Source organism: Chelon labrosus (genome assembly GCF_963514085.1).
Source record: "Chelon labrosus genome assembly, chromosome: 24".
NCBI lineage: Eukaryota > Metazoa > Chordata > Actinopteri > Mugiliformes > Mugilidae > Chelon > Chelon labrosus.
In genome coordinates, this window is record NC_140357.1 from 14440196 (window position 1) to 14449379 (window position 9184).

Here is a 9184-nt window from a genome sequence, read left to right on the forward strand (position 1 = left end):
CATTTCCTGGACAGAGATCAGCTGATTGACACGTTCATGTTCAGACCATGATCAACAGGTGGATTAATTGATGTGTTTATTGATTGGTTAATTGGTGGACTGATACCAGGTTGAATCTCCTCCCAGTGGGCGGGGCCTCAGAGCTCTTCATCCTCCTCATCTTCATCACTGCTGTTGGTCTGAGTTCAGTATTCAGTGGCCGAGTCCAGATGAGCGTGTGAACTGTGCTGAGGTGAAAATGAAGCGCTCCCTGGGAATCTGTCTGCTCATCTGCTCCACTCTGATCGGGCTGGGTATGTTTGATTCTGTCTTTAAATACAAAAAGATTATTATTATTATTATATTATATTATATAATCAGGTTTATATCAGAGCTTTGAATCCAGACGTCTTCACTGACGAGTCGAGTCGTCTGAGCAACAAACACGTCAACGTTTTTCATCTGGAAGTCTTGACCTGATTCCTTCAGAGAGTCTATCTAAAACCACATGAGTCATTTAAAATGGATTTAAAACTAATTAGTGGATTTTAAAATGATTTAAGTTAGAACTTATTTAAAGTTAAATTAAAACTTTTACTGACATTGTATTGTCTCAATGTTATTTACTTCTCCTGTCAGTGGTTTTAATGTTGTGGCTGATTGGAAAATGTTTCAGATCAAAACGAATGTGTCGATGTTTTAAAAGTCAAGAAACATCCAGAAACATTTCCACATTCACAACTTAGAAATATGGCTGTGGGCGGACGGACAGACGGGTTAGTGGTTACAGAACCACTTCAGTTCTGAGATGTTGGTGGGTTTCCTCACATCAACTGCTCCAGGTCCTTCCACAACATTTCTACTAGACTGAGGTCAGAACTTGGACTTGAACGTTCCTCAACATTCAGTTCTGAACCTTTTCCAGCCTGATGAGCAACAACAACTCTTTCTCTGAGCTGATTTATTGAAACTAAACCAGGAACTGAACCACACCTGAGTCTCATGACATTGATGTACATACGTACCTACATAGCTACCGAGCTACAGGTAAAGTGAACACACCTGTGCAGAGCTCTGACGTTGTTCTGGTTTCAGGATCAGCCATTCGCTGCTACAGATGTAAGGACTACACCGCCAGCTGCACCAAACAACGAGACTGTAGCTATGACGACGCCTGCCTCACACTCAACGAGAGAGGTACCTGAACACACCTGAACACACCTGAACACACCTGAACATGATCAGTTCAGCAGCTTCAACTTCCTCTTGTGTTGCTGCAGGTGGAATGACCTACCGTCAGTGTATCAAGTATTCAGACTGTGATTATAGCCGACTGGCCCAGATGTTCCCCCAGGTAACTACACCTGTACACACCTGTAATCACCTGTACTCACCTGCAGCTGTATTTAGTGCTGACTTAATTCCAACATTGTTGATCACTTCCAGGTTTCCAGTTTCACCTTCAAGTGCTGCAACTCTGATTTGTGTAACTCCGCCCCTTCTGCAGCGAGCTCTGTGATTGGTCTGCTGGCCTCGCTGTTGGTCATGTGGTGGTTCCACTGAGTGGCTCCGTAGCGCCCCCGTCATCAATAACAGCTGCCACCTCTCTAATCAGTTATCAATCACTATGATCACTTCTTATTTCTAACGGCCTCATCCTGTTGATCACTTTAACCTGATCAGATTATTATTGATCATCAGATTATTGATCATCAGATTATTATTGATCATCAGATTATTATTGGTCATCAGATTACTGATCGTCAGATTATTATTGATCATCAGATTATTGATCATCAGTAATCTGATGATCAATAATCTGATGATCAATAATCTGATGATCAATAATCTGATGATCAGACATGAACATGACTGATGAAGGAATCTTTTCAGCAGGTGATGGACTGGTTAAAGGTTCTCAGATTACTGATTGTCAGATTACTGATTGTCAGATTACTGATTGTCAGATTACTGATCGTCAGATTACTGATCGTCAGATTACTGATCGTCAGATTACTGATCGTCATGTAACCTGATCAGTGGATTCAAGTCTTTGACTGAATCATTCGAATAAGAACCAGCGTTGATGTTTTAACTTGACTGAAGATCAGATTCTAATAAAATGTTTTAACGTCTTTACTCACAGCTTCTCATCTCATTTAAAGGTTATTTCCTCATGAATCATCAAACATGCATCTAAACCGAGTGTCATCATTAAATAAATAAAAATTGAAAATGGAAACTCAAGTTTTTGATCATTGTTGAAGTGATTTCTATAAAACGTTTGTGTTTTCTTCACGTGAATAAATTTACTGTAAAATCTGTTTCTTCTGCGTTGAAACATCAAGAGTACTGACTTTTCCTGACAGCACCTGAAGGCAGCAGTGAACTGTCCACGAGAGGCGGAAGGTTTTTGTTTTTAATCTCTTGAATAAATGTTCAAAATAATAATCATGAAGAAAATCTAATTAATAAACTGGTTTAATGCTTTTAGGCTCCAGATTATTGTTAGTTGTAGTTTTTCATACTGTTTATATTTATAGATTTTATACCTTATTTCAATCTTCACTAAACCAAGAATCACGCTGGAGTCTGGAGCTTCGTGTCTGTGGGCGTTTCTTCTTCGTCTCCGTGTTAACGTGCAGAGACCATGCTGTCCCCCTCGGTCCCCCTCTGTCCCCCTCAGTCCTCAAACCTCCGGATCCAGAACCAGAACCGAGCCCCGACCTGAGCCGTAGATCGGACTCCATGCTCCAGGCGCAGCATTAGACACGGAGACGCTCAAACTCTTAAATTTGACTCTTTGAACTGACTTCGTCAATAGTCCACGGATTTAACGAAGATTCCTGCAGCTCCGCCAGACTCCATTTAAAATGTGTCGGGTTTTAGGAATTCCTTCATGTGCGTGGACACGTGTGTTATTACGAACCGTCATCCGCTCAGCTCGAACTACTGATTGATACGGGATCAGTCGGTGATCAGTCACGTGACCGTACCAGCGCAGGTAAACACTTTGATGTCCATCAACTGGACGAGATCTCAATTAAATAGTGAGAGATGATGAAATGAGATTTGAGCCAAATTAAAGAGTTTTAAGAGTTTGATGGTTGACGAGTTAGAGCAACGAGAATCCTTAAACGGAGAGATTTCTGACTGGAGTCTGGTGACGGTTTTATGCTTTTATGGCTGGTTTGTTGGACTTTTATTTTGAAGGCTGTGACCTTTCAAAGTAAAGCGTCCTGTAGAGTTAATATTTGGAGGCAGTAAATTCCTACTTTGTCCTCCTCCTCCTCCTCCTTCTTCTTCCTCCTCCTCCTCCTCCTCCTCCTCCTCCTTCCTCCTTCCTCCTCTTCCTCCTCCCTCTTCTTTGGATCCATCGCTCTGATTGATCGTCAGCGTTAAACTGATCATAGGATCAATAACTGAACTCAAACCTTTAACTGACTGAGACGATTTTAAAATCACAGGAAATCTGAATGGACTCTGGTCAGTGGTTTGTATCCAATTTGTTCACGAGTCATCACTTCTTAAATTTGAGGATATTTGAATGGAGTTTGGTTGATTATTATTTTATTATTTAATATCACAAATAATTTTTGAAAAAGATTTAAACCCCCGGGTGACTTCCTGTTTGGTCTCAAGTGACTTCCTGTCTGGTCTCAAGTGACTTCCTGTCTGGTCTCAAGTGACTTCCTGTCGGGTCTCAAGTGACTTCCTGTTTGGTCTCAAGTGACTTCCTGTTTTCCAGGTGTCGTCATGAGTCTGAACGCCGGTGACCTCAGCGAGCTCATGGAGCTGTGGGAGGAGCTAAACCTGACGGCCGACCACGACAACGTGTCCCATGTGGAAGCTGAGGCGTGTTCAGGGACCATCAGCCGTGACGTCCTCCTCCCCGTCCTCTCTGTCCTCTACGTCTTCATCTTCCTGGTGGGCCTTGCTGCCAATGTCCTGGTGGTCGGGGTCAACCTGCGCTCCGTCAGGACGCGCTGCGAGACACACCTGTACGTGGTGAACCTGACGGTGGCCGATCTGTGCGTGGTGTCCACGCTGCCGCTGTGGGTGGCGTCTCTGCTGCACGGCAGTCGCTGGACGTTGGGGGACGCTGCCTGTAAACTCGGCCACCTGGTCTTCAGCGCCAACCTCTTCAGCAGCATCTTCTTCCTCACCTGCATGAGCGTCGACCGCTACCTGTCCGCCACGCTGCTCGCCGCCGGCCCAGACGGCTGCAGAAGGAAGGGGGTGCGGCGGCTGGTGTGCGTCCTGGTCTGGTTAGGGGCGCTGGCGGCCTCCGTCCCTGACGCCTACTTCCTGCGGGCGCTGAAGTCGGTGCACCAGGATGCCACCAGACTCTTTGATGCCGACAACGAGCGCTCTGCTTAGAGACCTCCTCCCGGTGGTCCATCAGTCTACTGGGCTGACCGATGGACGCAGGCCCATGGACGCAGGACGCAGGCCCATGGACGCAGGACGCAGGCCGATGGACGCAGATCAAATTAAACTTTATTTAAAACTGAGACGTAGGGTGCATCCGAATAGTCAGTCCATACTAACGTCGGTTAGAACGTACTACTCAACCGTCAGTTTACTACGTTATTTATGTATGCGAGCGAGTAGTAGGCTACAATAAGGACGTACTGGGCAGCCATCTTGTCTGTCCTTAGACCCCGGATGTTTACATGTGACGCCGACACGTATGACGCACACCGACGGATGCAGCGACATTTTAAAGCCACCTCGGAGAAGTGTTTTTGAAACAACCAACATTTTAAACTCAACATTTATCCTAATATACTGACATTTATAAACTTCGGTTGTCGTAGCTGTAGCTGTCACAACCGTCTCAGCCATTTGATTTTCCCAGCGGCTCGTCTTCTTCTACGCTTAGCGGGCTCCCGCTGAATTGTGGGATAGCGTAGTGAGCTACCGTTGTAGACTGTGGAGGTAGTAGGCCATCCGGGGATTTTTCGCCTACTGGTCGATGTCTACTAAGAATTCAGACGTACTACTACTGTGACGTACTGCGTCTCGCCTACTGAACAGTACGTTAGTATGGGTATTCAGATGCACCAGTAGACTCTTTTCATGTCATGACACCTTAAATCTATCGTTTTGTGAATGGACTTCTGCAGAGACAGTGTCCTCCTGCCGCTGTGTGAAGAAACAATGAGCCTCATTCACCAATATCTTCTTAAGAATCTTCTTAGATTCTCTCTTAAGCTGTTCGTAAGAAGATTCTTAAGAAAACTCTACGTCGCATTCATCAACGTGTTCTTAAGCTGCAGAATTGTTCGCAGCTGTGTTCTTAAATTGATGAATGCCATTTCCTCGTAAGTTGAGAGCGCGTGCCAGGTGAGTCTAATTAACATAGGATTAGCATATATAACCGCCCATCAATGCCCATAAAAGGGACTGCAGGGCCGTGAGTTGACACAGATGTCGAACAGAGGAAACTACAATAAAAATGCCTAAAGCAAAACGTAAGTCAATTGGAGCGCAGCAGGCAAAGCAAAAAAAAACTTTAGTAATTCAGAGGTGGAGGTACTGCTGCAGGAAATAACCCGCAGGAAAAAATTATATTCAGTAGTCTCAGTACAAGTTACACCAACACACACAAAAAGGAAGCATGGGAGGCAGTCACACACGCAGTAGAAGCAGTATCTGGAGAGATGGACCAGCGCATCGGGGCCATCATCGGGGAGACTGCACTCTCAGGTAGCTAGACTATATGGGAAAACTCTAAATCACTTTTCTTAAATTCATTTATTTAATTGATAGTTTAATTTCCCCCACTTACTTTTTAGGAGTACCATCGACTGAGAGTCTAGATACAGACCTTGGCCCGAGGCAACGCTTTCATCCCCTCCCTGTGCTGCTGGTACTCCAGAGGAATCGGGAGGTCATTTATTTATTTAATATTTATTTTCTGAAAGAAAGTTATTTTAAACGTGTGTCCTAAAGGCAGGAGTTTGTCATAGTGTGTGTAAGATCAAAATACGTCTTAGTATTGGACTGAGTGTCGCTACAATGGCTTGATTTATTATTTATTCACAGATGAAGTCCCGCAGAGCCAAATAACGACAGAACTAGAACCATCCTGCAGCAGCACCTCCACCCGTACTCGGTCCCGTGCCTCTCCACGCCTGATCACAGAAGCGGTGTTGAACAATCAACAAAGGATAGCGGACACTCTAGATGAAATTCCCTCAACGCTAACAACCATATCCAACACATGAAAAGAAATGAATGAAAATTTAAAGAAATAAAGATGTGCACAGAAACTGGTCCGTCCTCATTTTTTAAGTGAATCAGACTGGTGGATTCAAGCTGTAATTAATGTGACTTTATTTACAAACGGGCCTGCAGTCTGGTCCCATCAATGCGTCAGGACGCACATCTTCACGGTGTGGTGGCTCAGGGGGGAGAGGCACACCACGCTTCATGGCGATGTCGTGCAGGACACAGCAGGCCATGATTATCCTACAGACCTGTAATGGTGAGGGAGAAACATAAATCAAGATGCAAGGTGTTTGAATAAACTTGATCTTAGTCTAAGCGGTTTTTACAAGAATAAAACAAATCATCAGTTCTCTTACTTTCTCCGGTTTGTAGAGCATTTTGCCACCTGCTGTGTCCAAACACATCCAGCGTCCCTTTAAAACGCCGATGGTGCGTTCGATGGTGGAGCGAGTGCGTGCGTGCATCTGATTGTATAAAACCTCCTGAGGAGTCTGAGGGTTGGTCAGTGGTGTCATTAACCATGGGGCTAGGGCAGATCCTCGATCCCCTAATAAAACAAATCAAGATCAAAGACACTTTTGTGGAAAATAATTAAATATAATAAAAAGATGCGTACCAATGAGCCATGCGTCACCAGCTGCGCCTTGTTCGAGGCGCATACCCACGGAGCTGTTCTGCAAAATATAGGAGTCGTGTGCTCCTCCTGGGAACCGGGAGACCACGTTCAGCAGGTGGTTATTGGAGTCGCATATGAGTTGGACATTTATTGAATGGTATTGCTTGCGGTTGAGGTATGGTAAGGGGTCTGGAGAGGGTGCCTTGATGCGCACGTGCGTGCAGTCTATTGCGCCAATGGTGTTGGGGAGGCCAGCGATGTTATGAAATGCAGTCTTGACTGTGACTTGCTCTTCTGCTGCGTATGGAAACCTGATGTAGTGCGTGGCCAGTTGATTTATGGCATCCACGACTCGCGGGAGAGCGCGGCTGATTGATGGCTGCGATATGCCAACCCTGTCCCCCAGCTCCCGTTGAAATGATCCGGTGGCCAAAAAGCCGAGGGTCGATAGTACCTGAACATGCGGGGGGACAGGGTTGGACCGATGCGTGTGGCTCCAAAGTGCTGGCTCCAAATGGTTGCAGAGATCCAGAGTACAGCTCTTGGGAGCCTAAAGCGTCCAAAAAGGAACTCGTCACTCTCGGCGAACAGGTCAACGTGGTCCTGAAACATTCGTTCCCTCCGTAGGGCACGGTCAGCTATCTCTTGCAGCAACAATATATATGCCATTGTTTTTGCAGGCCTTGGATGGAGAAATGCCACATATAAATAGGGTGGGATTACTAATTGATGGCGTGGTTTCCAATTTTCTAAATTCATGTTAAAGCGCTGGTACGTTTAATTTATTTTAAAATAAAAAATGCTCTGTAAATTAACCAAAAAATAAAATGAATAAATTAATAAATAAATATGACAGAAATATCACTGTAGTATCGTATTTTAATGAACTGCACAAAAGAAGACAACACAACCATGCCAACATGTCGGCACTGAAATGTGCGTCAGAGTACTCTGAGTGTTCGTAGGATTTGTTCTTACCTAAGAACAAAGGCAAGATAAGAAAACATTCATGAATGCCACAATCTTCGTAAAAACTTCGTAAGTAGGACTTAAGAACAAATTTGTTCTTAAGAACGGTTCGTGAATGAGGCCCAATCAGAGCAGGTTTCAGAGGGCTGGACTGAGCGCGCTCAGTGGCAAGACTCCAGGCTGGGCACATCCTGTTTAGAGATCTGAGAGTACTACTAGTACTAACTACTACCACTAGTACTACTACTGGTGTAACTAGTACCAGTAGTAGTAGCAGTCCTAGTTATAGTTATAGTTATAGTTATATATATATATATATATATATATATATATATATGTACAAAGATCAGCCACAACATTATGACCACTGACAGGAGACAGTTCAATGTTCTGCTGGGAAACTTCTGGACCTGGCATTCATTGGTGTGGATGTTACTTAGACATGTAGCACCCACCTAGACCAGACCAGGCCCCCCCCCCCCCCATAGCAATGACACTCCTTGATGGCAGCAGCCATCCCCAGCAGGATGCAGCCTGACACAGACACACACACAAAAACACTTTAGGAACAACTAAAAAAAAAAACATGAAGAACAGCACAAGGTGTTGACCTGGCCTCCAGATTCACTAGATCCCAAACTGATCAAGTATCTGTGGGATGATCCACAGAGGCCCCTCCCCTCAAAGACCCCCCCCCCCCCCCCCCCCAACAACAGGACACCCTCAGAAGGCCCATGTCCATTCTCTGATGACTCACCACAAGGGAAGGTGGTCATAATGTTATGGCTGATCGGTGTACTAGTAGTACTAGTTCTTGAAGAAGAAACAGTACTTCCTCCTCTTCCTCCTCTTCCTCCTCTATCCAGGTGTGTGTGTGTGTCATGTGACCTGGTGTATCTGTGAGGACCCTCTGGATGATGAAGTTCCTGTGATGCGTTCACTGTCGTCAGATAAACAGATCATTAAGTGACGTCCAGACCGTCAGCTGATGTTTGTGTCCTGTGAGGTCAGAGGTCACAGCTCATTAGGTAACAGTCTGTTAGACACTTCCTGTTGTCTGTGTACTTTCACAATAAAAGCTCCGTGAATAAACTCTGCAGCTGTTGAATCATGTGATGTTTACTGTCTCTGTGAGGACCAACCCCTGACCTCCACCCCAGAAGCAGGTCCCTCCGAGGACAACATGTCCCCACTAGGACACATGTCCCCACCAGGACACATGTCCAGGTGTGAGTTCATCAGTGAATTCATTCATTCACAGTAAACACTCACTACATGTTGCATCAGCGAGGGGAGGGAGGGTGTCTGAGGGGGCGGGGTGAGGACAGGTCCCTCCCCCGAGCTATAAAGCCGGGGGGCCAGGACAGAGCAGACAGAGAGACG

At 45.3% G+C, this 9184-nt stretch overlaps 3 protein-coding genes across 3 annotated transcripts; 2 read left to right on the top strand and 1 right to left on the bottom strand.

Moving 5' to 3' along the window:
• Positions 1 to 53: 53 nt before the first annotated feature.
• cd59a (CD59 molecule (CD59 blood group) a) lies at positions 54 to 2409 on the top strand. Its single transcript, XM_084574091.1, has 4 exons — positions 54 to 293; positions 1075 to 1176; positions 1260 to 1333; positions 1426 to 2409. The coding sequence occupies exons 1-4, from the start codon at positions 239 to 241 to the stop codon at positions 1540 to 1542; spliced, it is 348 nt and encodes a 115-aa protein (XP_084430217.1). The 5' UTR covers positions 54 to 238; the 3' UTR covers positions 1543 to 2409.
• A 1326-nt stretch (positions 2410 to 3735) lies between these two features.
• On the top strand, positions 3736 to 4359 carry LOC311509589 (atypical chemokine receptor 3-like; the record flags this gene model as incomplete). The annotated part of the gene is made up of 1 exon (XM_084574821.1): positions 3736 to 4359. The coding sequence occupies one exon, from the start codon at positions 3736 to 3738 to the stop codon at positions 4357 to 4359; it is 624 nt and encodes a 207-aa protein (XP_084430947.1).
• Positions 4360 to 6320: 1961 nt separating this feature from the next.
• Positions 6321 to 7444, bottom strand: LOC311509590 (putative nuclease HARBI1; the record flags this gene model as incomplete). The annotated part of the gene is made up of 4 exons (XM_084574822.1): positions 6321 to 6464; positions 6573 to 6763; positions 6851 to 7286; positions 7370 to 7444. 4 exons carry the CDS (start codon positions 7442 to 7444, stop codon positions 6321 to 6323), a joined length of 846 nt encoding a protein of 281 aa, XP_084430948.1.
• Positions 7445 to 9184: the final 1740 nt, after the last annotated feature.

What these genes read in the sequence shown, in the direction of transcription:
- cd59a (XM_084574091.1), top strand. Translation starts at nt 239, where the DNA reads ATGAAGCGCTCCCTGGGAATCTGTCTGCTCATCTGCTCCACTCTGATC. An exon ending in CTCCACTCTGATCGGGCTGG is followed by an intron (nt 294 to 1,074) that starts GTATGTTTGATT and finishes TTCTGGTTTCAG; the next exon opens with GATCAGCCATTCGCTGCTAC. An exon ending in TGGCCCAGATGTTCCCCCAG is followed by an intron (nt 1,334 to 1,425) that starts GTAACTACACCT and finishes GATCACTTCCAG; the next exon opens with GTTTCCAGTTTCACCTTCAA.